The 24,357-nt window shown below is 58.7% G+C and overlaps 1 protein-coding gene across 2 annotated transcripts in view; it reads left to right on the top strand.

The window, feature by feature from the left end:
* Positions 1-24,357, top strand: part of FOXP4 (forkhead box P4) — a 51,025-nt gene that overhangs the window by 18,020 nt on the left and 8,648 nt on the right. The window contains exons 2-12 of one of the 2 annotated variants that reach the window (XM_060021842.1): positions 648-879; positions 12,462-12,557; positions 18,582-18,704; positions 19,202-19,288; positions 20,847-20,964; positions 21,092-21,302; positions 21,579-21,683; positions 22,441-22,528; positions 23,584-23,667; positions 23,806-23,977; positions 24,058-24,134. In XM_060021842.1, coding sequence (XP_059877825.1) covers positions 664-879; positions 12,462-12,557; positions 18,582-18,704; positions 19,202-19,288; positions 20,847-20,964; positions 21,092-21,302; positions 21,579-21,683; positions 22,441-22,528; positions 23,584-23,667; positions 23,806-23,977; positions 24,058-24,134 — 1,377 coding nt within the window. In that variant the 5' untranslated portion in view covers positions 648-663. Of the gene's footprint in view, positions 1-647; positions 880-12,461; positions 12,558-18,581; positions 18,705-19,201; positions 19,289-20,846; positions 20,965-21,091; positions 21,303-21,578; positions 21,684-22,440; positions 22,529-23,583; positions 23,668-23,769; positions 23,978-24,057; positions 24,135-24,357 lie in introns of both variants that reach the window. The other variant, XM_060021841.1, reaches the window with a different exon arrangement.

Genomic DNA, 24,357 nt, shown 5'->3' with positions numbered 1-24,357 from the left:
GCACAGCTCCAGGCCCAGCAGAGGGTCTGGCGCCCAATAGTTGCTGGGAAAATGGCAGCGGCTTTTGCTGTGTGTGTTGGTGGGGGGGGGCGGCGTGCGGGAAGGAGGCCCTGCTCTTGGGGAACTCCCCATCTAGCAGGGGAACTCCCCATCTAGGGGGGGAACAAACACAAAGGCCATCACAGGTGCATGTGGGTGGGGGCGGGTCGGGGAGGGGGGCAATATGGTGGTTCTGGGGACTAGCTCACCTGCTTTCAAGTCCTTGCAGGACCCCCCCCCCACCCCCGCTCTGCCCTACACACTAGCCTGGAGGGAGAGGCCTGAACCGGTTTGGGTGTGGGGGGGGTTGGGGGGGTAGCGCCTCCTCGAGGAAATGTGGGGGAGGGGGGCAACGGGGCGGCCTCCAATTCAGTCTGGAGCTGCCCTTGCCTGGGGCGGAGGGTGACCTTAGGAGGGAGGGTCTGCACCGCAACAGGGGTCCCAGGATCAGCCTCCAGGAAGCTGAGAGGGAGAAGCCGCCCCAGGACTTGGTGGGGGTTGTGTCGTTTGGGGATGGGGTGTTGAGGGGCACCGCCTGCTTCCCCGGGTGGAACCCGCCCTGCCTGTCCAGCCTCAGCCCCTCCCCCGTGTCTCTCCTCCCCCTCCAGGTCCCGCTAGAGCGACATGATGGTGGAATCCGCCTCGGAGACAATCAGGTCGGCTCCGTCTGGTCAGAACGGCGTGGGCAGCCTCTCCGGGCAGGCGGATGGCGGCGGCGGCGGCGGCGGCAGTGGTGGCGGGGCCCCCGCCGGAGGCAGCGCAGGCAGGGATGCGGCCGCGGGCCCAGACAGCAACGGCGAGATGAGCCCTGCGGAGCTGCTCCACTTCCAGCAGCAACAGGTAGGCGCTGGTGCCTCTTCCCAGCAACCCAGGAGAGGGGAGAGGGGCGCCAGGCCTCTTCCCACTACACCCTGGCCACCTGGGGGCCACCGCTCCCTGCCACGCAGCCTCACTTTAACATTCTTGAGAAGGTCCAGCCTGCAGGGATCCCCTGTGTGCGCTCCCATTCGAGTGGTCACTAAGGCAGGGGGAGAGCAGCCCTCCCAGAAAGAGAAGTGGGGCTGGCCGCCCTGAGATCATGGACCTTAGAACAGCCTCAGAAATGCCCACAAGGGCAGACAGACGCCTGGGCAGCAGGCTTGAGGGTGTGCGTCTTGCGTGGGTGGGCGCCTGGGCTCTCCTCCCGCACCCCTGCCAAGTTAACAAACAGGGTTGGGGTAGGGAGACCCTGCTCTAGGTGTGTGCTCTTTGGGGGAGGGGGGCTGTGCACAGTGGTATCTTCATTTTATTTGTATTATGAAATGTTCCCCACCTCCACCTCTGCCTGGGCCCCTGATGCAGGCTAGCTGTGAGATTAAACTTCCAGGCACCAAGGGTCAAGGCAGCTGGGAAAAGGTCCAGAGCAGTAGGCAGAGGCAGGCCTCCATTTTCAGTGCTCAGACTGGAAGCCCTGTCTGCGTCCCCCGCCCTCTTCCCCTTCATCATTCCCACCCTAAACTGCAGAGTTCAGGAGTCCAAGACCAGCCTCTCTGAGGATCCAGAGGCCTTAGGGGGTGGGGAAGCCTAGCTGGCTTATGACAGAGCAGGGGCCCCAGGTCCTGGCCCCACCCCGGGGAAAAAGGGAGAATCGTGCTTGACAAGTTCAGGAGAACCGGCCCAGCCAGCCCTGGCCTTGGGATGCTCCTCTTATTTGACTTTGCTCCTTGAATCACTGCTGGTGGCATTGCCCCTTGGGGGCTCTGCTGGGAATGTGGAAAATTCGGGTACTGCATGTTCCTCCCTGCCCGTACCCCACCCCCACCTCGTGCACACAGGTGTGTGTACCCACATCGCCCTCATGCTCTCTCCCAGGTTTGCCCTGGGGCTCCTTCCCCGACTCCATAGCCCCTAAGGGGCCCTTTACCACCACACTTCTTGAAGCTAGAGGTCAGACTGGAAGCAGCACCGTCAGAAGCCCAGCCCCGCGCTCTGCGCTGGGCTGGTCAGCCAGCACTGATGCAGGAACTGAACAAACCCAGGTTAAGCCCCAGCCTGCCCCTTCCCAGCTGTCAACCTTGGCCAGTCCTGGGCTTCCCTTACCTCTTGGCACCTAAAGTACAGGGGTTGTTAGGATCAGATGCAGTTTGGGTGTAAAATCCCTGGTCAGTACGGATGTGAACAGAATTGAGGACTTTAAAAAATTCCTTCCTCTTGCAAACAGTGGAAACTTGAGCAGTAAGGGCCTGTCTCCTTTCTCTAGGGAGATGGTCTTTGGGAGTTTGCTGGTATCTCCCAAGCCCTCCTAAACAGGTTCTCTGGGGAAGAGACCCACAGAATCTGTACCACCTGCGGGGGACAGAGGGTCAAAGGGCAGAACCCTGCCCTTCATCAAAATAAGAACACACCCCACCAGAAATCTCTAAGGCCACCCATTTTGTATGGGTGAAAACTCTTCCCCTCCTGCACCTCTATGCAGACAGAGCTGTGAAAATTTTTGACTGTCGGGGGAGGGCTGGGAGGAATACTGAAACTGGAAAGTTTCTTGAAAAAAATTATTTAAAGAGAAGACTGAACACAGATATCAGGATAAGTGGGGAGAGGTGTGGGGTGGGGAGGGACAGAACTGTCTGTACCGATCAGGTTTCTCTGTTCTGCGTTGCGCTCAGGCCACGTTCTACCATCTATATTCCACGTTCCAGTTATCCCTGTTTGTTTTGGTGAATATCCCAAAGTCCTGGAAAATCCTATATCTGTTTCACAAATAAACTGGGGTGGAGATTTGGAGGCGGGCGGAGGGAGGGCTGTTTTATCCATTTGGGCTCACTATGGGCGTAGTGCCTGGGGCCAAGGAAAATATTTGAGACTTAAAAAAGGTTTTCTTGGCTCCAAACTATGAAAAGAACCCTGCAAAATTAAAATTACAAAATTTTCAATTAAAAGGAAACAGCCTGTGGGCTGTCCTTCTCCCTCCAATATATGAGCGAGGCTTTGGGGGGAGCTTGAGGGTAACACTTTCTGGTCCCCCCCCCCCAACAAGTGTCTCTGACTGTTTGTGGGGTAGAGTGAATGTAGGAAAGAGGGCCGTGGCCCAGCGAGTGCCCCCTCCTCCTCGACCCCCACCAGGAAGTCCTTTGAGGACAAACAAACACCTTACCTCTGTTTGGTGCTTTGGGTCTTTAATTGCTTCACCATCCTGGGGAGATGGGTGTTATTATTCCCATATCACAATGAGGGGGCAGCCAGAGGTAGCACTGACTTGTCCAGGTGACACAGGAAAGGCTAGATCTCAGGTCTCCCGGTTCCTAGTGCAGGGCTCAGCTCCCACCACACTCACAGTCCCCTGAGGGAAATGGAGGCAGCAAGGCCTGGCGCGTAGTAGGTGCTAAATTAACCACTGCTGGTGAGTGAATGAGAGCACTCCACTCCCAATCTAAAAGCGCTCTTAAAACAAACCAACAAAAGCAGCAATGGCCCCTGGCTCTAAGTGGCCACTCCAGAGGCAGAGGGTGTGAGTGGGTCTTCGGGCAGTGCCCGGGTCCCCCCTCCTCGTGCCTCCGCGGCTCCTCTTTGTCCGTCTGTCGGTTGGTCTGTTAGTCCCTGCCCCTCTGCTCTGGATAAACAAGCCCTGGAAATGCAGTCTTGGCCTTTGGGAGTAATGAGTTGACAAAGGAGAGAGAGAGATAAACAGGGCGAGTCAGAAGTCAGGCTGGTGACAGGACTTAGGCTGAAACAAACAGTGCTGAAGAGGGCAGCCACGTCACTTTGGAACAAGAGCAGGCGCCTGTTTCCATGCAACAGCAGGCCGGGAGCTTGTTTAAACAGAGGCGGGGTAGGGGAGACAGGGCTCAGCTGCCAGGCTCTGTCTGACTGGAGAGAGGGTCCCCCTCTGGCTGCCCCATTTCAGCAGTCAAGGCCCCAGCTTCCCGCTCCCTCCTCCCAGCCCTCTTTTTGGTGAGTGACAGAGCCACACTGCCTCCACTCTGTCCTTGGGGCTTTCATCTGGTCTCCAGTCTCCTGGAGACTCACCCCTGAGAAGGAAGCGTGGAGAGGAGAGCGCTGTGGGCCCTGGAGCGTGCATTCACTCAGCAAACACGCATCGAACCTTATTTTGCACCTGGCACCCTGCTGGCCCGCTGGAGTTGGTGATCCCCAGCTGCTGTTAAAGAATGCCTTGAACCGAACAGGCGTGCCAGCTGCCCGCCAACCCCCTCCCTTCCTTCACCAAGACAAAGTCTCCTTCCTCAGTGGCCCCCGGCCGCACATTTCCCCTCTAGGATGGCTTTTTTCTTTGAAGGTCGCCCCTGCATTTTCTCCTAATCTAATTTCACCTGTATGAAAATGTTCCCAGTGTGTAGGGCTTTCCCCATAGACTCCACAAATATCCCTGATGGGGGCAGCCAGGGCTGGGAGAAGTGTGTGCCAGCTCGGGGGAGGTGAGGGCCTGGGGAGGTTTTGGGGACCAGGCTGGATGCTAGCCGGACTTGGGGCCAGGAGGACTGGGCCAGACAGTGGGGGTGGGCAGGGCTGCCGGCTCTGCGGCTGAGCTGAAAGGCGTCCTGGGCCTCCGGAGCCTGCACTCCTATTGTCTTCTGGTTGCGGGGGTGACAGGTCAGCGGGGGTCACAGGAGGGTTGCCTAGCGTCTGGGAACTCCCACCGCAGTTGCCTTGGCAACTGGGGCCAAATCCCACCCTGTTCACATCCTGTGAGGAGATTCAAAATGGTTTGGGGGCTCTGCACATTCATGGGCTTTTAACTCACCCCCCTCCATAGAGATGGAGCGAGGGGAGTGTCAGGGAGCTGGGGAAAGAAGAATGGAAGAGATTTTTGTTCTCCTTCCCCATCTGGCTCTCCTCTAGGGGGATGGGGTGGAAAGGGGAGGCTTCAGAGGTGAATTAGCCCAGACACCTCACACACGCGTTTCGTCTTCAGATCTGGAGCCCATTTCTTCAGTCTTTGGGACTCCCACCCTCCTGCCCCAGATTCTGCTCCTTCATCTCTAGTCCTACACCCTCCAAACTCCCCTCTTCTTTCCGTAGAATGAGCCCCTTCCCAGGAAGTACTGGGGGCCTGGAGGGAGAGCTGGGACCCGAACTCCTCAGAGGCGAGACTTAGAAAGTTCCCGTGGGTGAGGTCCCTGACCCGGGACAGTTGTGGGGTGGCATTAGAAACGACCGACCTCTCCCTCCTGCTTGGGAACAGAGCAGGTGAGAGGTGGGCCCGGGTAGTAAGGGGACAGGCAGGGTCCTGAGAGGATGCCTCAGGGGAGAGGACCTAACCCCCCTTCTTTCTCTTTTTTTTTTTTTTGTGGTACGCGGGCCTCTCACCGCTGTGGCCTCTCCCGCTGCGGAGCACAGGCTCCGGATGCGCAGGCCCAGCGGCCATGGCCCACGGGCCCAGCCGCTCCGCGGCATGTGGGATCCTCCCGGATCGGGGCACGAACCTGCGTCCCCTGCATCAGCAGACGGACTCTCAACCACTGCGCCACCAGGGAAGCCCGTAACCCCCCTTCTCTTACCCTTCCTGGGTTACTAAACCAAAGGCCACCCTGTTTTGTGTGTCTGCCCCCTAGTCCAACAAAAAAGGAAGTTTCCCTAAGAGGGGAGAGAAAGGTCAAGGAGAGGGCCTGGGGCCTGGGAAAGAGCTGCTCAGACCCCTGTTTCCTTGGGACTAGGGAAGAGCAAGTCCACTGTGCTCCCAGGTTTCCCTTCTGCTGTGGAATTCTGACACCCCCTCTTTTTTCCCCCTCTCACCCCCTTTTTATTACCAGAGTTCTTGTACTTACTGATAGGAGTTTGGGGACTGGGGAGAATTGGGGAAAGGGGGTGAGTGTTTCCGCAGGTGAGCTAGGTTTTCTCCTACTGGAGCCCCTTCATTCTGAGGAGCCCCTGTGGGAGGGAACTGCATGCCCCCACAGTCCCCACTCTAAACCCCACACTTACAGCCCCTGCGGAACGGCTAGCGTGAGGGTGGCGCTGAACCCAAGCCTGGGAATAGAACTCCTTCTGGAGAACTCCAGTTACTGGGACGCATCTGGGAGGAGTCTCTCTGAGGGGAAGCACCACCATCCCGCGACTGCCCCGCACTATTTCAGCTCCTTCCCAGATGCCACTGCTGGACCTTTCTGGTGGAGCCGGTTTGGGCCCAGAGGGGCTGGATGGGCCTGGGGCTGCTCCCCACTGGGGGCCCGAAGGGAGGGAAGGAAGGAGCCTCTGGGGAGGGCCTTGCCCTTTGGGGCACTGTTGGGTTCATTTGTTAATTCTGTTCTGTGGAGAGGAGGCATTCTCAAGACGCTCGCTTGGCGGTGAAGGGGTCCTAAAACCGGTCTGTGCATCTCCCACCCACGTGGGCCTGTCTGTATCTGCGCGTTGCTGGTTTTCATTTTAATGGTTCTAATTTGAGAATGCGCCGATGTCATTTTTACGAGGTTGGTGTAGAAAAATTTACAGCCTTTTCCAAAAAGCTTTTTTTTTTTTTCAAGGGAAAAAGGTGTAGAATCACTTCGGGGGTTTTATGGTCTCCTCTCCCCCATCCTCCTGGCCCCCCCTTCTCTGTGTAATTTCATTTTATGTCTCTTTGCTGGAGGATAGAGCCTGGCTGGTGGAGGACCTGGATCTCCCCAGGTCAGCACCCTTAGTGGTGGGGGCCCCTGACCCCTGACCCTTCTCCCTGCACCCCTTCCCTCCACACTCTGGTCCCAGAGGACTTGTATTTCAAGGGGTAGATGGAGAGACATTTCCTGTTTAATTCAAGTCAACAAATACTTATTAGGTACCTACTGTTTACTAGCAGTGGGTTAAGTATCTCCTCTCAAGAGATTGTATCCATTCCTGCTTAAAATCCTCCAGCAATTTTTCCTTGAGTGTAGAAGGCAATAAAAAGCCATCGTCCCAGTGATGTGGCCGCTGCTGACCCCTGGGGCTTCTTCTCAGGCCGCTCAGCTTGGCCACACTGGCCTTTTTGGTTCGTGATGCTCCAACCTTATATGCCCACCTCCGGGCTCTTGCACCAGCTCCTTCCAACCGTGACTACCCTCCCCTGAAAGAGTAGCCCCCTCATCCGAAATGCGTCCTCGGAGAGGCCTTCCCTGGCCACACAACCTAAGTAACCAGCCAGCCGTCCTCTGCGTAACGCTGGCCACCATCTCACAGCTCGCTTCGCTTCGTTGTAGGGTCTGTCTCATCCCATTAGAACGTGAGCTCCACTAAAGCAAATACGCCATGTCCCCAGTGTCTAGGACCGTGTGAGTGCCCTGTGGGGCTTCACAAATACTCGCTGAATTATAGATAAATGAATCAAAAGTCCTATTCCGGGGGGGTGGGGGGCAGGTGATGGGCCTTCCTGGGAGGGCTTTTCAGGTTTGGGGTGGGCCGGCCCACCACACACCCTTCTAGGGCCCCTTCCCCTAAATGGAGCCAGCTCCCAGTTGAAATTATCAAGACAGTTGAGATCCCAGTTTTGCCAAAATTAGCGAGATGCAGACAAAAGAAGTTTGGGTTTTGTTTATTTTGGTTCCTCTTCACCACCATCGGGATTAGACCAGAGTTTGCTGGGGCGGGGGTTCCTCCATCCTGTCTACCCAGCTCCTGGCTCCTCGTCCCTGTGCAGAGCCCCGTGTCAGGCCCAGGGGGACTCAGGTTCTGCTGCTGCCGCTGTGTGACTTTGGGGCGCTTTACTGCCCCTCTTCGGATCTCCGTTTCCTTATCGATAAAGTGAACTAGATAAGTGTTTCACAGACCTTTTTGCTGGAGATCTGCCGTAAGCGATGCCTTTTATTTGGAGTGGCAGCACACAAGAGTTTCACGAAACAATGCTGTGCTTACCTAGTAACTCTGATGTTTTCGTGTGTGTGTGTGTTTGTGTGTGTGTATTTTTTTCTATTTTTTTTGACCTTCTAAATTGATATTGTATGACCCACCATTAGCTCACGACCAGCAATTGGGAAAACACTAGACTAGATACCCTCTAACACTCCAGCTCACCAGGTCTGTGACCTGCGTGACTCTGCTTCTCTGTTTTCAAAGTTCAGCCCTTCGTCTTGTCTCTCCCTGAGAACCACGTCCCCGCCCTCCCAGACGCACAGAGTAAGGCTGGGACCCCGACACGGACCTGGAATCCTCCAGCCTGGAGAAAGAACCAGTAAACAGCCCTGCACCTGGCCTCCACAGAGAGGATGCTGGTCCTCCCCCAAATTCTCCAAGACAGAAATGAGGGTGTAGTGTCATCCTGCAGATGAGAGATGCATCTGCCCCAAGACTTGTTTTTCTTTTCATAGCAGCTCCCTGTTGCCCTCAAAGCACTAGCTTCATTCCCCTCCAACCCTGCCGCCCTCCCTGGATGCCATCCGTTATAAGCCATTTGTTCCTAATTGTGAAGCTCCTGCTAATGACTTCTGAATGGGCGGTTGGGGGAGGAGAGTTCGGCTTCATTAGCGAGACTGAGTTCTTAGGCTTGAGGGGGAATGGGGGTGGGTGTAGATGGAAAAGGGCTTGGTTAACAAGTCCTTCTGGGTGGCACTGGACAAATGATCAGGAGCTGCCTGGGCAGGTGAAAGATCAGTAATCACAATCACAAGAGTTAATGTCCATCCAGGACCCACTGCCAGCACTGTGCTGAGTACTCCGTGTACACTGTCACATGTGTTCTTCACAGCAAACCTGTGAGCTGACTACAGGGTTATTCCCATTTTACACAGGAAGAAACTGAGGCTCAGAGCAGTGATGTGACTTACCCAAGGTCACTCAGTATTTGGTGGAGCCAGGATTTGGACCCAGATCCCTTTGGCCAGGGTCCAGGCCCTGAATGGACCAGTACTGCTTCCTTTAGAGGAAAACTAGACTTCATTCCCCAAACCACAGAGCTGGGCATTTGGTTTTCAGTCTGAGGGGTGGAGGGAGCAGGAAAATATGGTATAAATGGCCAAATGGCTCCCAATTTCCCATTCTGCCCTGAGCACCCCCATGCCTTCTCCCCGGTGGGATTCTCAATGCCTCTTCCTACTCAAAGCTGTATCTGGTCCACACGGAAGAGAAACTGAACCCCGTGTATCAGGCCCCAGCCACGGCAGGCAGTGCAGACACATGCCTGGTGTGCCAGAGCGGCGACTGTGACTCGGGGCTTTAGAAAGTCTTAGACCTACCTGATCCCTTGGGTGACCACCCTGGAGGAGGACATCCTAGGCCAGAGGGCCTCCCCCGCCCCTCCTCCCAGAGCACCATCCCTGGCTAGGGGTCCAGATGGGGGTGGGGGATGGCATAGCATTACAGGGCACTGAGCAGTCAGTGACATGTCCAGGCCATCTGGGCAGGGGAGATTGGGCCCCAAACCCAGGGTCTGCCCATCACCCTCACCCCTGGGCACCTATAGGGTGATCTTTAGGTGGTACCAAGTCCCTAATTGGGTCAAGGCTGGGCTGTAAGCAAAGTCCATGAAATGAGCGTGTGCTGCCCACTGTCACCTCCCCTTCTTCTCCAAGCCAGTATGAGGTGGGTGGCCATGAAAGTGAATGAAGGAATGAGTGAAGGATGAATGAATGAAGTGCCTAGAGGAGCAGACCCCTTGGGCTCCTCCAGCCTCTCTGGCTACTGACCTCCAACACAGCTCAATTTTCTGTCCCTGCAAGTGGTTTCCAGGCGCCCAGACTCACCGGCTATTTCGGTCGTCTGTGGTTTGAGGGTCGCTGCGCCTGGAACGCCCTGAACCCTTCACCCTTCTTGTCCACTTGGTGAGCCTGCCCTTCCAGCCTCCAGTCAGTGTTGCCACCTGGTCTGGGCCCCGGTGCTGGTGTCCATCTCCACCTCAGTCTGTGACGGGCATCTCATCACAGCACAGGCCCTGAGCCCTGGGGCAGGGCCAAGTTCTGTTTCTCTGTATCCCCAGCACCTAGCACCGTCCCTGGCACGTAGGAAGCGGAAGGAAGGAGTGTGGGGGGAAGGGTGGGAGGTCAGAGGAGGTGACAACCTGGCCCGGCCTAGAGTCTCACCTGATCCCCTGTCACCTGGCCTAACGGGGGAGGAAAGGCTCAGAGTGATGGGAGGGGTGGGGCCTGTCGCAGGGAGGTCTCACAGGAATGAGATTGCAAGGCCCTGTCATTTTTTTCCTGTAAATCTTATAATTTCATGCTCCAGGGGACCACCAAGTAAGTGAGTCAGTGGGGAGAGAATCCAGCCCCCCAGGCCACTCCCCCCACCAGGAGACTGCTCGGGACTCCCTCCAACTTCCCCTGGAAAACCCTCCCCTGTGGCTCCCCTCTTCCCACCAGGGATTGGGGGGGGGCTTCCTCCCCCCACCCTGACCAGCATCCCCTCTGGGTCACCTGGGCTGCCAGCCCCTCTGAGCCATCCTCTTCACCCACCTTGCCCCCTGATCTCTGACCCCTCTACCCCATCTCTACCTTTGGAGGACAGAGAGCATCTGTCCAGCCCGTGTCATTAGACCTGGGTGGGGGGGGGTCCCTAAAAACGAGGCACATAGAGGCAGGGCCCCTTCCGAATGAGCAGCTGGCCACCTCCTTCCCCTTCTTCACCCTGCACCTCCTCCCACAGCCTCTCAGAGCCCTTGACTCAGGTCAGATTTCTACTTTCTGATGTGAATCTTGAAGAGAAGCAACCCCGGGCCACTCCTCCCAGTGTGAGGTCCCGGGGAGGAGGGGTGTGGAAGAGGCCTGGGATCTGGGGCGCTGGTGAGGGGCATGCCAATCTGGACGCCAGGTCTGCCCTGGGACCCGCTCCCATAGATACACCAGGGTGTATTTAGGTACTGTCCTAAGGTAAACTAGGTTTAAGCCTCAGGGAGGCTCAGCTATTCAACGAAAGGGCTGCGAAGGGGGTGTGTATATATGCTTGGTGTACAGTGGGCGCCCCCTATGTGTTTGCTGAGTGGCGGGGCGGGGGGCTCTGAGTGCATCCGTGTCCCACCTTATAGGTCTGCCTTGGTGGTGCTCACGGTGGGTAGGAGAGTGGAAGTCCACGTGAGGACAGACAAGTGTGTGTGGATTGATGTGCGAGGAAGCCGCAGGTGGCCTGTTGCTTTTAATAGGTGCGCTGGGGAGAGGCTGGAGGAGGTGAGAGATTCAGGATACGGGAGGGAAGGAAGCCGTTGCTCCTCGAATGCCGACCAAGTGCCAGGCATTGGTCCTTTAACACCCCACCCCCACCCGCACGTATTTCAGAGTTAGGTAGTGGCCCAGTTTTGCAGAGCAGACTGGAACACAAAGATAGGGGATAACTTGCCCAAGGTCACACTACCGGTAGGCGGCACAACTGGGCTTCAAACCCAGGTCTGCCTGATGCCAGGCCCCCCTGTCAAAGGCCTGGACACAACTGCTCTGGCCCCCAAGGAGATCTTTGAGGAACCTGGGTATATTTTGTGCTCCTGAAATGTGGATTCAGGACAGGTCCCCACATCCCCTGCCTCTGAGCCCCTTACTGACCTGGAGTGGCCGGGGATGGAGGGCTTGCTTGGCTGACCTTACAGAGAACTTCCTGGCCTCTGTCTCCTACCTGACCTCTCCTACTCAACCTCTCACTGCTCGTCCGCCCACCTCCTAGGCCCACTGCCTGGCTGGAGAGGCTCCTCCTGCAGACTCCATGCATCTCCCATTCTCATGATCCCACCAGCTGAGAGCCCAGTCTGAGCCACCGTGGCCTCCAAGCCCCGACCACTACAGTCAGTGTAACTCACTGATAGCTCACACACTCCCTTCGGGACTTGATCCAATTCCCCCAGTGCCACAAGGCCCTGCTCCCAGACCTCCTGCCCTGACTCATAAAGCCACGTAGCGCTCAGACCCTGAGACTCCACCCTCATCCCCCCAACCGTGTGCTCTGACTCCGAGTGAATGCTACTCCCATAGCCCCCAGACCGACCGCCTAGTAAGGCAGATGGCCTTGGAGCCAGGCTTCTTGGCCTCAAATCCTGGCTCTGGTGCTTCCTAGCTGTGTGACCTTGGGCGTATTACTTAACTTCCGTTTCCTTATCTGCAAAATGGGACTGATAATCCCTACCTCACACCCTCCCAGGAGAGGATTAAGTGACATTTTGCCTGTAAAGTGCCTGACACATAGTAGATGCTCGACAAACTGGACCTACTATTAATAGGCTGGGTCCACCACTGTACTTTCTCCTGGGTCCTTGTTTTGACCACTGACCCATTCGCTGACCCCATTGAGTCCCAACAAAACCTCACCAGGTCCCAGAGTGAGTCCCTACAGGTTCTGATCCCCAAAGCCTGGCAGCTTCTCTCAGTGACTCCTACCTCTATCCTTATCCCCTAGCCCAGGTGGACCCTGTGACCCTCTCACTCATCCCCAAGACCTTCTACATGACCCTGACCTCCTCCCCTTTATTCTCTCCAAACGCTCCCTGAATCCAGGATCCTGCACTGACCCTTGCCCTCCCACGTCTGCTGGGGCAGCCAGAGCACTGATTCCTCCCTGTCTTGCAGGCTCTCCAAGTGGCCCGGCAGTTCCTGCTGCAGCAGGCCTCGGGCCTGAGCTCCCCAGGGAACAATGACAGCAAGCAGTCGGCCTCTGCCGTGCAGGTGAGGAGGATGCCCTGCTGTACTGGGCTGGGCTGGGGCCAGGTCGGAGGGTGGGCTCGGCACCGAGGGAGGGGAAGGACCGGCTGGAGAATTGCTCTGGCCCCATCCCCAGTGCCAGGGAGGGGGCGGCTCTCCAGAGGGGATTGCAGTCGCTGCAGGGGCAGGTGAAGAAACACCACCTTCTCATCTGCACCTGACCGCCCAGCCCTTCCTCTACCAAGCCTCACGTCTGTCGCTCAGAGTTTGAGTCTGCCTGAGCCCTCTGTCTCTGTACCTGTCTGCCTGCCTCCTCTTCTCTGGCTCTGCGCCCAGGGCCTCTCCCTGGCACTTCCGGGTCACTGGGCCCGTCCCTCTCTGCTCCCCTCCAGGCTGTCTCACTTGCTGAGACCACCACGCCCTCCCCCCACCTCCTCGTCTCTCACCCACCAGCTCTCTCTGTCTCCCCACGTTTCCTGTCTCTTGGTGTCTCTGTGTCTCTTTTGTTTTCCTTTGCACAGTCTGCCCTTTTTGTCCCCCTCTCCCTTCCCCGCAGCGTGCCGGCCCATCTGGCTGGCTGGGGGAGGGGAGGGGAGATGGGGTTGGGGGCGGGGGGGGGGGGGGGGGCGGTAAGCCAGGCCTTCTGTTTACCTTTTGTGTCACAAAGAACTTGGGAGAATTGCCGTCTGAGTCGGGGTGGGTCACAGCTCCGCCGGCAGCCCGCTCCCCTCCCCCTGGCTCCCCTCCCCCTCCCACCCCCCCCCCCCCCCCCCGCAGCCGGGCTTCCTCGCCCTCCCCACCCCTCTTGGGGGGGGGTGGGGGGAGAGGGGTGGTGGCTCCAAATTGGGGAGGGGACTAAGCGGGGCTTTGGAAGGAAGTTTATCTAAGGGAGGAAGGGTGAGCACGATCCGATCCGCAAAGCGCTGAAGCCTGAAGGGTGGGGTGCTGAGGGAGTGGGGCGACGAGAGGAGCAGGGCAGGGAGGGGGTACAGGGTGGCCGGAGAAGGACCCGGGACTGGGTTTGTCCTGGGGCAGATTCCAGTGCTCTGTGGCTCCAGGGGCACATCTGGGTTTTCTGTGAAACAAGCTTACATTCCGAAAGTACTTTCCAAAAGTTGAAGGTGCTGGACAGGACAGTTGTGGGGCCTGAGCAGTGACCCTCTTTTAAAAGTCTCCAACCTAATGAGACAGCCCTCAGGGGGAGGAGTTGGGCAAAGAGGGGTAGTGGCCTGGGCGGGGAAGGGGAGGACAGTTCGGATAAGCCACTAACGGGAGTGAGGTAGTAGGCTCTCATGCCCCCGTAGTGTCAGGACTGGGTCTCTTTGAATTCGGGAGCCCCCCATGTACTCCCTGGGTCTGAAGTGGCCCTCGGGCTACTGTTCTGAATCTGTTCTGAATTTTCTACCCTGGGCCCAGCCTAGTACCCGCTTCTAAGAACAGGGAAGGGTAGGCTGGGGAACAGTAGGAATGTTCCCCAGCCCAGAGAGGGTCTCCAGACCCAAGTAAGAGGGAGGGAGCTGGATGGTGGTTGGAGGGACTGAGGTCAGACATCAAGAAGGACTTTGCAGCAGGGTAAGAAGGGTAGGATCTGAAATAATTAAGAAAGGAAAGGAGGCTGTGGAGTCTTCCTTCGGAGATCACCCCCACCCCCAAAAAACGAGAGGGGTCGCTCAACAAACACTTACTCAGTACTTCCTAAACTGACAACGTTTGCAGAGTGCTTACCGTGTATGATGGGCTGGGAGGAGCAGGGATGGTACCTGACACGGAGGAAGCTTATTTCGAGGCTGAGGGTTGGGATGGATACAATTTGGTGCCAGCATCAAGGACCCAAACTCAACCTCTTAAGTATGGGGATCGGGGTCCCTGGGTGTGTGGGGAGACTAGGCCAGAGCTTAGTTTAGGTTCAACTCCCTTGCAAATGACCAGAAGGTAGTCCTCAGTCCTGGCTGGAGCTGCAGCAAGAAAGATCATGGTGAGACACCAAGAAGAACTTCTAGAAATGGCAAGGGGGCTGAGAAGATGAGACGAAGACTGGGCACAGCTAAGGGGCCTGCCCTAGCCAACCTTCTGCCCAAACTCCCAGCTACCTGTGCTGCCTTCTGTGACTGAGCTCTCCCTGCCTGGGGCCCAGGCGCAGGGACAAACCAGGCAGTCTCCAGGCTGGAGCTGGAGACCTAATATGGTTTTAGAAACTCTTCTGAAGCTGGCTCTAAGAGAGGGGTGGTGAACATGGCTGGGAGGTGAGTGGGCAAGCAATCCTGCCTTGAGTTGGGGACCACTGGGAAAGAGGCTGCCATCGATCTGCATTACCCACTTGATTCAGGCCCCAGATCAACAAAATATGCTCTCCCCTCTCCCACCACCAGCCTTGAGTTCTTAGAAAAGCTATTTCTAGGCCCTGGACCCCATACGGGGTCAGAAGCCCCACTTCATTGGAGATTATGAACCTGAGGGTGGGGATGAGAGGCAAGGAAGGTATCCAGGGTTGGGGCTCCAGGCCCCTGGAGAAGTTCAGACATGGCCCCAAGAACCCCCGTCTCGCCAAGCCCGGAGAACCATCGGGCCAGGGCTCTGTACTGGGGACTGCAGTTCACTACTATGCTAAGCACGCGGCAGCATCACAGTGTATGCAGGAAGGTGTGAGTTCTGGAGCTGGTTGTTTGGGTTAAAATCCTGGCGCTGCCCCTTGTCAGCTGTGTGACTTTGGACAAGTTTCTTAACCTTTCTGGGCCTGAGTTGCCTCATCTGCAAAATGGGGCTAATAACAGCATCTATCCCCTAGGGTGGTGAGGATAAAATGAGATGATTTTGTAAATGACCTAGTGTCTGCCCCACGGTGATGATTTACATGGTGGTCGGAGGGCTCCAGGCCTGAGCAGGGTCCCCGAGGGAGGGGCTGGAGGCAGCTGTCGGCATTTTGCCCGGGGCTCACACTGCCAGGGCTTTTGTAAGCATTTAGCTGCCCTGGCCGCCCTCCAGATGGTGACTCACGGGCCTCGCTGGGCTGACTAGCTGACGGTGCCCATCCTGACACATCCCAGCCTGGTGAGGGGTCAGTGGGGACACCAGGGGAGCTCCAGCTCACTCCTCAGAACCCCCAAGGGATGTGAGGGGAAGGGATGGGCTCAGCCAGCTCAGGAGATAGCAGGCAGCCGCCACCTCACTGACCTTTCTTGACCCTGCTGGGCCACCTTCAAGACAAGTACACACAAGGTAATCCATCCAGATTACCGCAGCCGCCTCTCCAGCCTGCAGCTCAGCCAACTGGCAGGAGCAGCAGGGGCCGGGGAGGCCTTCCAAGGTCATCTCTTCCATTCCCCTGCCTCCAAGTAGGAAAGCCCCAAGGAAGGAAATACCACATCCTTTCCTGCAGGCCACTCGCGGTGACTCACACCCCTGGTGCCTGGAAAGACCTCCTGGGTGTCTAGGCTCAGTCTCCTCGGCTGGGGGCCCTGTCCATCTCCTCTAGTTCAGTTCTCACAGCCGTGAGCATGGGAGGCCCAGAGCTTTTGCCCCAAGTGACCCTTGCCACGTAATGGCCCTGGGGCCGGAACGTTGGGGCCCTGGCGCGCCTGAGGTGCACTCGTGGAGGAGGGGAGGGAAAGAAGGGGAAAGGAAAATCCAGAATGTTTTAAAAAGTAATTTTCTTTACATTTGTGTAGAATTTCATGGCCATACAAATCACTTTCACTTACTTCTTCCCCCACTGTCCCTCTAGGCCTCGGTTTTCTCACCTCTAAAATGGTGACGACGATGGTACCCTCCTCCCAGGGCTGCGGTGAGGATTCGGGGAGATAATACACATAAAGGGCTTAGCCAGGCACCTGGCACGCCTGGCATGTAGTCAGCCGCCACCAACATCATCTTGAGTAGTCCTGTGGAGCGGGGAGGGCAGCTGTGCCAAAGCCCAGTTAGCAGATGCAGAAAGTGAGGCAATTTCAAAAGATAGTCAGTGTCAGGGACAAGAACCTGGGTCATCTGACTCAGAAATCCAGGGCTCTGAGCCCCACCATGTTGGGGGCCCCCGTGTCAAAGGACAGGCAGCTGCCTCGGGGGCACCCAGCAAAGGATACAGGCTGGCTCTGCAAGGGGGGGCTGGATGTGTGCCATGGCCTGCCCCTCCGAGAGTGGGAACCAGAAGAGCCCTGCAGCCTGGCTTTCCCGAGCCTCCCCAGGAGACAGTTGTAAAGAGAGAGGTTGGCCCTTGGGATCTCTAGCCTCATCGAACCCTTGAGCTCCCTGGATGGTTCCATTTCCACACCCTCTCCTAACCCTTCTCAAGACCTGCTCTGAGCGGCGGGGGGACAGGCGGTGTGGGATGTGGGAACATAGGGAACTGCAGAGCACACAGACCTGCACGTGAGTCCCAACGCTGCCGCTTAAGGCTCGTCGTTAGAGGCCCCTCAGAGCCTTCATTCACACGGTGTGGCCGTGGCTAAAAAGCTAGGTGCCCCTTCCAGGGATGTTTGCACAGAGATGGCTGCAGTAAAGGAGGGGAGCCCAGGGCTGGGGCTCAGCCACTAGTGAAGGGGGGGGCAAGAAGAGGTGGGGGCAGTGAGACTTACCGATGTCCTTGGAGCCACTGCCCTTCCCCCCGTTGCTCCCCTGCCTGGGGATGCCCTCACTGGTGGCTTGAGGCTGAGCCTTGCCCCTGCCAGGGATCCTGAATGGAACCAACTCCTCCTCTTCTGCCCCGCCTGTGGGGCTGGGGGAAGGTGAAAGGGCCCAGGAATCCACTGGGGACATAACCTGTGCTGTCCTGACCAGGACAAGTCTCTGCAAGACACTCCCCCTGGACTGGCCCACCGGCACCCCTCCCTCCCTGCCCCAGGGTTGATCTGCCAAGAAGGTAACTCAACTCGGGGGAGCACACACTTGGTGAGTGCCTGCCGTGTGCCAGCTCTGCTGGGGCTGGGGAGTGAGACGGGAGATTACAGACTTGTGCACACGGAGCTTGAAGTGCGACGGGGGTGGCCGATCGCCCTGTCAGGACACCTGTCCTGCTAAAACAGGGCATCAAGACAGTGCTGCAGCTTGGACCACCCAGGCTATGACTGCACAGGCTAGGGGTTTCAGGGGAGGTGGGAACTGGGAAAAGAATGATGATACTGCTTTTCCCTGAACCTTTTGCCTGTAGCTAGATTCTCTGGGCCTCCTACAGAGGCCTCACCCAGGGCAGGGGGCAGACAGCTGCCCTACTATGAGAATCCTGCAAGTTCCTGCTGGAAGGAGGCATCTCTGTTTTATGGTGGAGGAAACTGACACCTCAGAGACAGCCAGTGAATGGCTGGAGGTCACTTGGCAAGTTCATTGCAGAGCGAGGAGGAGCAGCCCGCCTCTCCCCGCGTCTCTGCATGGCGTTCTTTCCACCCCACTGGGACCTAGTTAGGTGATGACACGTACACACTCACACAGGGTGGCCGTCACGGTGCTCCCTGGGCGTCAGCTCCCGGTCACTGTGTGTGCCGTCTAGACAGGTGTGCTGGAGCACGTGACACGCATGTGAGAGGGGCCAAAGTCCAGGTCCTCATGCCATGTGGGCTACAGTTTGAAACCTTCCCATCCATGGCTGCAGGCTGCCCTCCTGGCCAGGCCCACCTTGTGGGTCGTGTTCTCAGAACAGACTGAGCTGGAGTCAGCAGTGGCTAGGTGCTGCCCCTCCCCATCACTGGGGGAGAAACCCTGCAAAGCATGGGTTCTACTAACCAGTGTCGCTGGGGTCTAATCTTTGTGCACCAAAGACAGCACATCCTGCAATAATGTCCAACCGCTTGCAGGCTCTGTTCTAAGTACTAAGTCATTAGCCCTCGTGATGACCTTAAGAGGCAGGCGCTATCGCTACTTCCATTTCAGAGACGAGAAAACCAAGAACAAGGGAGGTGAGTCACTTGTCCAGAGACGCACAGCTAGCAGGTGGCAGAGCCAGAATGTGAGCCCAGGCAGCTCACTGCGGAGCTGCTCTGCTCTGCTGTGGGCAGGGGCTTGGGCGCGGACCCTCCCCGGGGTGGGGCAGAGGTGAGGGGCTGACGCGGCCGAATCTCACAGGTGCCCGTGTCGGTGGCCATGATGTCGCCGCAGATGCTCACCCCCCAGCAGATGCAGCAGATCCTGTCGCCCCCACAGCTGCAGGCCTTGCTCCAGCAGCAGCAGGCGCTCATGCTGCAGCAGGTGAGTCTGGCCCCGGGGCCGCCCAGGAGATAAGGGAGAGGAGGGTGAGGTGTTCCAGGCACTGGCCTCCCCACTCCCACCCTGTTTACTACCAACATCACCAAAGGCCAAAGCAGTGGCAGAAACCAGAGAGACCGCTCCGGCCGGACTGACCTGCATTCCTCCAGGACAGCTGGGGAGGGGTCAGAGGTCAGGCCTCGCCCACACACCCCCATACGGCCTCACAGCGCCCCATCTGTATCTCCAAACCCCAGGGGAGGACAGAGAACATGCTGGTACTTCATCCTCACCCACCAAGGGAGGGGGAGGCTCCCCTCTCCCCTCTCCGCTCCCTCTCCGTCCAGGCTCTGCTCTGGGAGAGCCTCTCTCGGAGCAGACATCTCCCTGCTGGACCATCTGTTTCACAGCAGCCCAGTCACGAGAGGGTTGGCCGTTGCTTTGGGGTCAGCAGTCCCCCGCCTGTGCTAACCCACTCCCACCCTGCTGTCGACCCCCAGCTGCAGGAATATTACAAGAAGCAGCAAGAGCAGCTCCACTTACAACTCCTCACGCAGCAGCAGGCTGGGAAGCAGCAACCCAAAGAGGTAAGGGGCTCGGGCAGGGCCGGATGTGCCCCTCAAAGGACCCCCGCCCCTCGCCTGCAGCGCCAGCCCTCTCCTAGCCAGGGGCTGGGAGTCCCAAAGTGGTCAGGACAGAATGGTCTTGTGGGGATAGTAGAAAAACCAGGAAAGGCTGGGGGACCGGATGGGGGGATGGAGGCCCACATTCCACCACCTCCCCTCAACCCCATTCAGACCTCCTCTCCTCACTCTGTGTTGTTGGATTAGGAGAGCAGAAGGGCTGAGCCCTGTGTTACCTGAGCACATACGCGTAGACGGGTATGTGAGTGTTGGATGGTCCGCACTCATGACCGGCTGCCTCGTGGTCATGCCCTCTTCCTGCCTGCTTGTCTGTTAGTGACCCAGCACCTCAGCCCTCTAGCCTGGTTCTGAAAATCTTTCAGTCCCTCCCCTCAGCCCTGCCCCAACTTCTGTTGCTTCTTGTAACATCCTGCCCTGCATCTCCAGAGAACTCCCCAGCCTGCACCCCCTGCCCCATCTGGGCCACAGTGCCTTCTGAGCTTCCATACCAGGCCCTGCAGTGCCCCCCACCCCGTGTCCCAGACACGCACTTCCCTCCTGCTGGCCAAACCACAGCCAAGTTCGAGTTGCCTCTTCCCAGGAGGCTGCCCTGCTGACCCCCAGTCATTCCCTCCCGCCCTCAGCCTCCCCCTCAAAGGTCTCCTCTTTGCTTCCTTCTCTGCATTGTCTCTAGGCTGAATAGCCAGCCCACCACCCCACCTCCAGGGCAGGTGGGCTGAGCCATCCCTGCCTCCAGAGCCCGGGACAGGCTCAGCTCCTGGGGCTCAGAAAAGGCTTGCTGACAGACTGACTGTCAGTGCTTGTGTGAAGTACTGAATCTGGGGGTGGGGGGGCGGGGGGAGCAGGGCCAGAGCAGGAGAGAGGGAGCCACTAAGAGCAGAGTGAGCAAGTGCGGGCAGGCGGCGGGCACCTGGGCAGCAGTGATGTGACTGTTCCCTAGCCTGGGTCCTGATGACCTGTCGATGCTGATCTTTGAAAGTCCCGTCAGACGCCTTGATTCTCTGTATCTAAGAAGCAAGAGAGGAGAGGAGCTGGAGGAGAGAAGGCCCCCTCCTCAGAGCGGAAGGGGGGCACCCCGGGCATGTGGGAAGGGTGCCCGCCAGGCGGGAGTGGCCCCTGGAGTCTGACAGGCTCATCCATCATTGTGATGAGAGCCTCCCGCGCCCCCCAGGCGAGCACAGCTGTGGTGCGGGAGCCGAAGCAGCGGAAGGAGGGAGGCGGGAGCGGGGAGGGCGTCGTGCTGCGTGTCTGGGTCTGGCCGTGTGTGTCTGCGCGCGTGCGTGCGTGCGTGTGTGTGTGTGTGCGTGCGTGTTTCCTGCGAGGAGGCATGCAGCCCTATGGAAGCTGGGCCGGGAGCAGGGAGGCTGCAGCTGCGGACACCACCACGACAGCTCCGGGGGCCGACAGGCCCTGGGAGGGGGCGGCCGCAGGGTGGGGGCCAGATGGCACGCCTGAGGCTGATGGTACCCCTCTCTGCCCGCCCCCTCGGGCCCCCCACCAGGCCCTGGGGAACAAGCAGCTGGCCTTCCAGCAGCAGCTCCTGCAAATGCAACAGCTGCAGCAACAGCACCTGCTCAACCTGCAGAGACAGGGGCTGGTCAGCCTGCAGCCCGGCCAAGGTGAGTGCCCGCCCCTCAGCCAGCCCCAGCCCCACGCCCTCGCTGTCCCCGCTCCCGGGCGTGAGGTGGGGGCCCCGTGCATTCCTGGGGCCCGGCCAGCCTCCCCTGTCTCTCCCTCCCATCGCAGCCGTGTGCCCGACGGACCTGCCCCAGCTGTGGAAGGGCGAGGGTGCCCCCGGGCAGCCCGCCGAGGACAGCGTTAAGCAGGAGGGGCTGGACCTCACCGGCACGGCCACCACCGCTACCTCGTTCGCCGCCCCCCCCAAAGTCTCACCCCCCCTCTCCCACCACACCCTGCCCAACGGACAGCCCACTGTGCTCACACCTCGGAGAGACAGGTATGGGGCTCCGGCTGGGAGGAGGTGCTGCAGACCTTCCCCGGGGACTGGCCTTGACCCTGAGGGCTGGCACCTGTGGTAGAGGCTGGGGTGGGGTTGTGGAGCTCAGGGATGGGCAGGTTTGCCTCTCCCGGGGCACGCACAACTGTGCCTGCCCTCTGGGGAACCTGTATTAGGGACAGAAACGTCATCAGTAGGGGAGCTGGGGCTGGGCGGGACCCAGGGCTGCCGGGGTCTTCAGGGTCCCTGACCACCATCTCCCTCCTGCCCTCCCAGCTCCTCCCACGAGGAGACGCCCGGCTCCCACCCCCTCTACGGACACGGAGAGTGCAAGTGGCCAGGCTGTGAGACCCTGTGTGAAGACCTGGGCCAGTTTATCAAGTAGGTGTCAGCCCCACTCTCCTTTGCCCCCCAGCCTGCCTCCCCTAACAGGGCCCCTCATCCCCCAGCCTGCCACCCAGCTTGTCACTTCTTGCGCCTTCAGCCACCAGCTGTCCTGCCATCCTCACCCCGGGGTGGGGGGCCTCGTTCCTTCTCTGCCCCCCATCAACTCCCCGGTCACTCCTACCCCGTCTGCGGTCTGTATTTCCTGGGCCAGCAGCCTCCCCACCCCAACCCCAGGCTGCTGAGCCCAGCAGGTTGGGGGTGTAAGGAGGAGGAGAAGACTTCCCCCACCGCCCTCCCCGGCTTCCCCCAGCCCCAGCCCCGGAGAGCGACGGCCTAGTGACGGCCTTCGGGCCTGGCGGACAGGCGGCTGGCAGCAGGCAGCCAGCTGCCATAGCTGTGCCAGACTCTGTCACTGACTGATTAACTCCACTGTCTCCCAGACCCTCGCAGCATCAGGGTCAAACAAATTGTTTTCACGCTTCGTCAGAGGTTTACTTAATTAGTTCATTTGCAGTTAGATCTCTCTGTAGCTGGGGTTTTAGCAAAGACATCAAAGGAGGCTGACGAGAAGGCGGCTTCCTCCGATGCCCCGTTTTTGTTTTTGTTTTTTTCCCCATCCCTTTCCCTTCTTTGTATCTCTTGGTCTGTCTGCTTTCCAGGCTGTGGGCGGGATTAGAGGGTGGGTTGGGGTGGGTGGTGACAGCAGAACCAGGGCCAACTTTCTCTTCTCCACCCCCTCCTCCCCCGGAAGACACCTCAACACGGAGCACGCCCTGGACGACCGGAGCACAGCGCAGTGCCGCGTGCAGATGCAGGTGGTGCAGCAGCTGGAGATCCAGGTGTGGCCTCCGGCTGCGGGAGAGGGGCGTGGGGGGCTCCCACCCCTGCCTCACCCACAGCACTGACTTTCCAGGAGGGATTTGGGGGGTCTCATGGAAGGGTCATCGAATGCTTTCTAGGTCCTCGTTACCATGGTTGTAAGGTGAGGGCAGCCAGATTCTGAGGGGGAAACCAGGGCTGGGGGCCTCTCTGATGCGAGGTCCTGCAGGGACTCATACTAACACAAACAACAAAAATGGTGTGCATAGCTAACATACTGAGCCCTTACCTTGTGCTCTACTAAATACCTATGTGACTCAAGGGATCCTCTGAACAACCTTATCTGGTTGGTAGCTACTATTATTATGCCCAATTTACAGATAGAGAAAACAGAGGCATAGAGAGGTGAAGTAACTTGCCTCTGATCACTCAGCCAGTGGGTGGCAGAGCTGGGATTGGAACCAGGGCAGTCTGGCCCCGGAGTCTACACTCTGCAGCACGGGATACTCAGGAGGCTGTTCAGGACAGGCCATCAGGCAGCCGATCAATGTTTACCCGTGTCCCTCTGGCACCTCGCAGAGCTCCCTGCGTGAGAGGGTGGTTGTAAAAGATCTATTGAATTCATGAATGGGGGTGAATGAATCATTCATCCATTCCTGCCTCTCCATTCAGTGCGTGAGGGCACCCTCACACACAGGTGCCACTGAACTTGGGCGTTGTTCAGCCACAGCCTCTGCTCTTGATCGGGAGGCAAGGCGTGTGCTGTTGGGAAGAAGGGCCACCAGAGTGCAGCGGCTGTGCGGGGGTCTAGGCTGGGGACACACAGTCTGGAGAAGCGGGGAGGGCTTCATGGAGCAGGCAGCCCCCAGTCCTGGCTTTGCGGGTGTGAGGGGCCAGAGGGGCAGGGAGAAGCCGAGGTCTTCCAGGAGCAAGGGACGGAGGGAGCTGGGGTACCAAGGGTGGGGGCGCATGGTGGTGACGGGCTTGGTATGTGGAGGAGGAGGGCCCGACTGCCCCCCGCCGCCCCCTCCCCGCCACCAGGCACAACCCCTGCTCACCTCCCGCCTCTCCACAGCTCGCCAAGGAGAGCGAGCGGCTGCAGGCCATGATGGCCCATCTGCACATGCGGCCCTCGGAGCCCAAGCCCTTCAGTCAGCCAGTGAGTGACTCTCCCCTCCCTGCGGCCCTCCAAGAACCCGCCCCACCACGGGACCCCTCATCCTGTCGGCACTGGTCTCAGCATCCTCCCCGTTGCTCACAGCTGAACCCAGTCCCCGGCTCCTCCTCATTCTCCAAGGTGACCGTCTCCGCAGCGGACTCATTCCCGGATGGTCTCGTACACCCCCCCACCTCGGCCGCTGCCCCTGTCACCCCCCTACGGCCCCCTGGCCTCGGCTCTGCCTCCCTGCACAGTGGGGGACCCGCCCGGCGGAGGACCAGCGACAAGTTCTGCTCCCCCATCTCCTCAGGTAAGGGCCGTGGGGAGGGGTGTCTTTCCCCAAGCCGGACCCCACTTCTGGCTGCCTCAGCCTCTGCCTGTCTCCCCCAGAGCTGGCCCAGAATCATGAGTTCTACAAGAACGCCGATGTCCGGCCCCCCTTCACCTACGCCTCCCTCATCCGCCAGGTGAGCATGGGAAGGTAGACAGAGTCCGGGGGGTGGGGGTGGGGGTGGGAGGCACACAGTCTGCACCCCTCCCTCAGGGTCCCGGGACCAGAGAACGTAACTTTCCATCTCACACTTGTCCTCTCCCACTCACACCTGCGTTTTCCTTCTCAGCCAGACGGCCCCTCACATGGGCTTCGGCCGAGCCCTCCTGCTGGTCACGCAGGCCTGTCTGTGGGAGCAC

Source organism: Delphinus delphis, chromosome 10 (genome assembly GCF_949987515.2).
Source record: "Delphinus delphis chromosome 10, mDelDel1.2, whole genome shotgun sequence".
Lineage (NCBI taxonomy): Eukaryota > Metazoa > Chordata > Mammalia > Artiodactyla > Delphinidae > Delphinus > Delphinus delphis.
The sequence above is the reverse complement of the archived record's forward strand: the minus strand, read 5'-3'. Positions and strand labels throughout refer to the sequence as shown.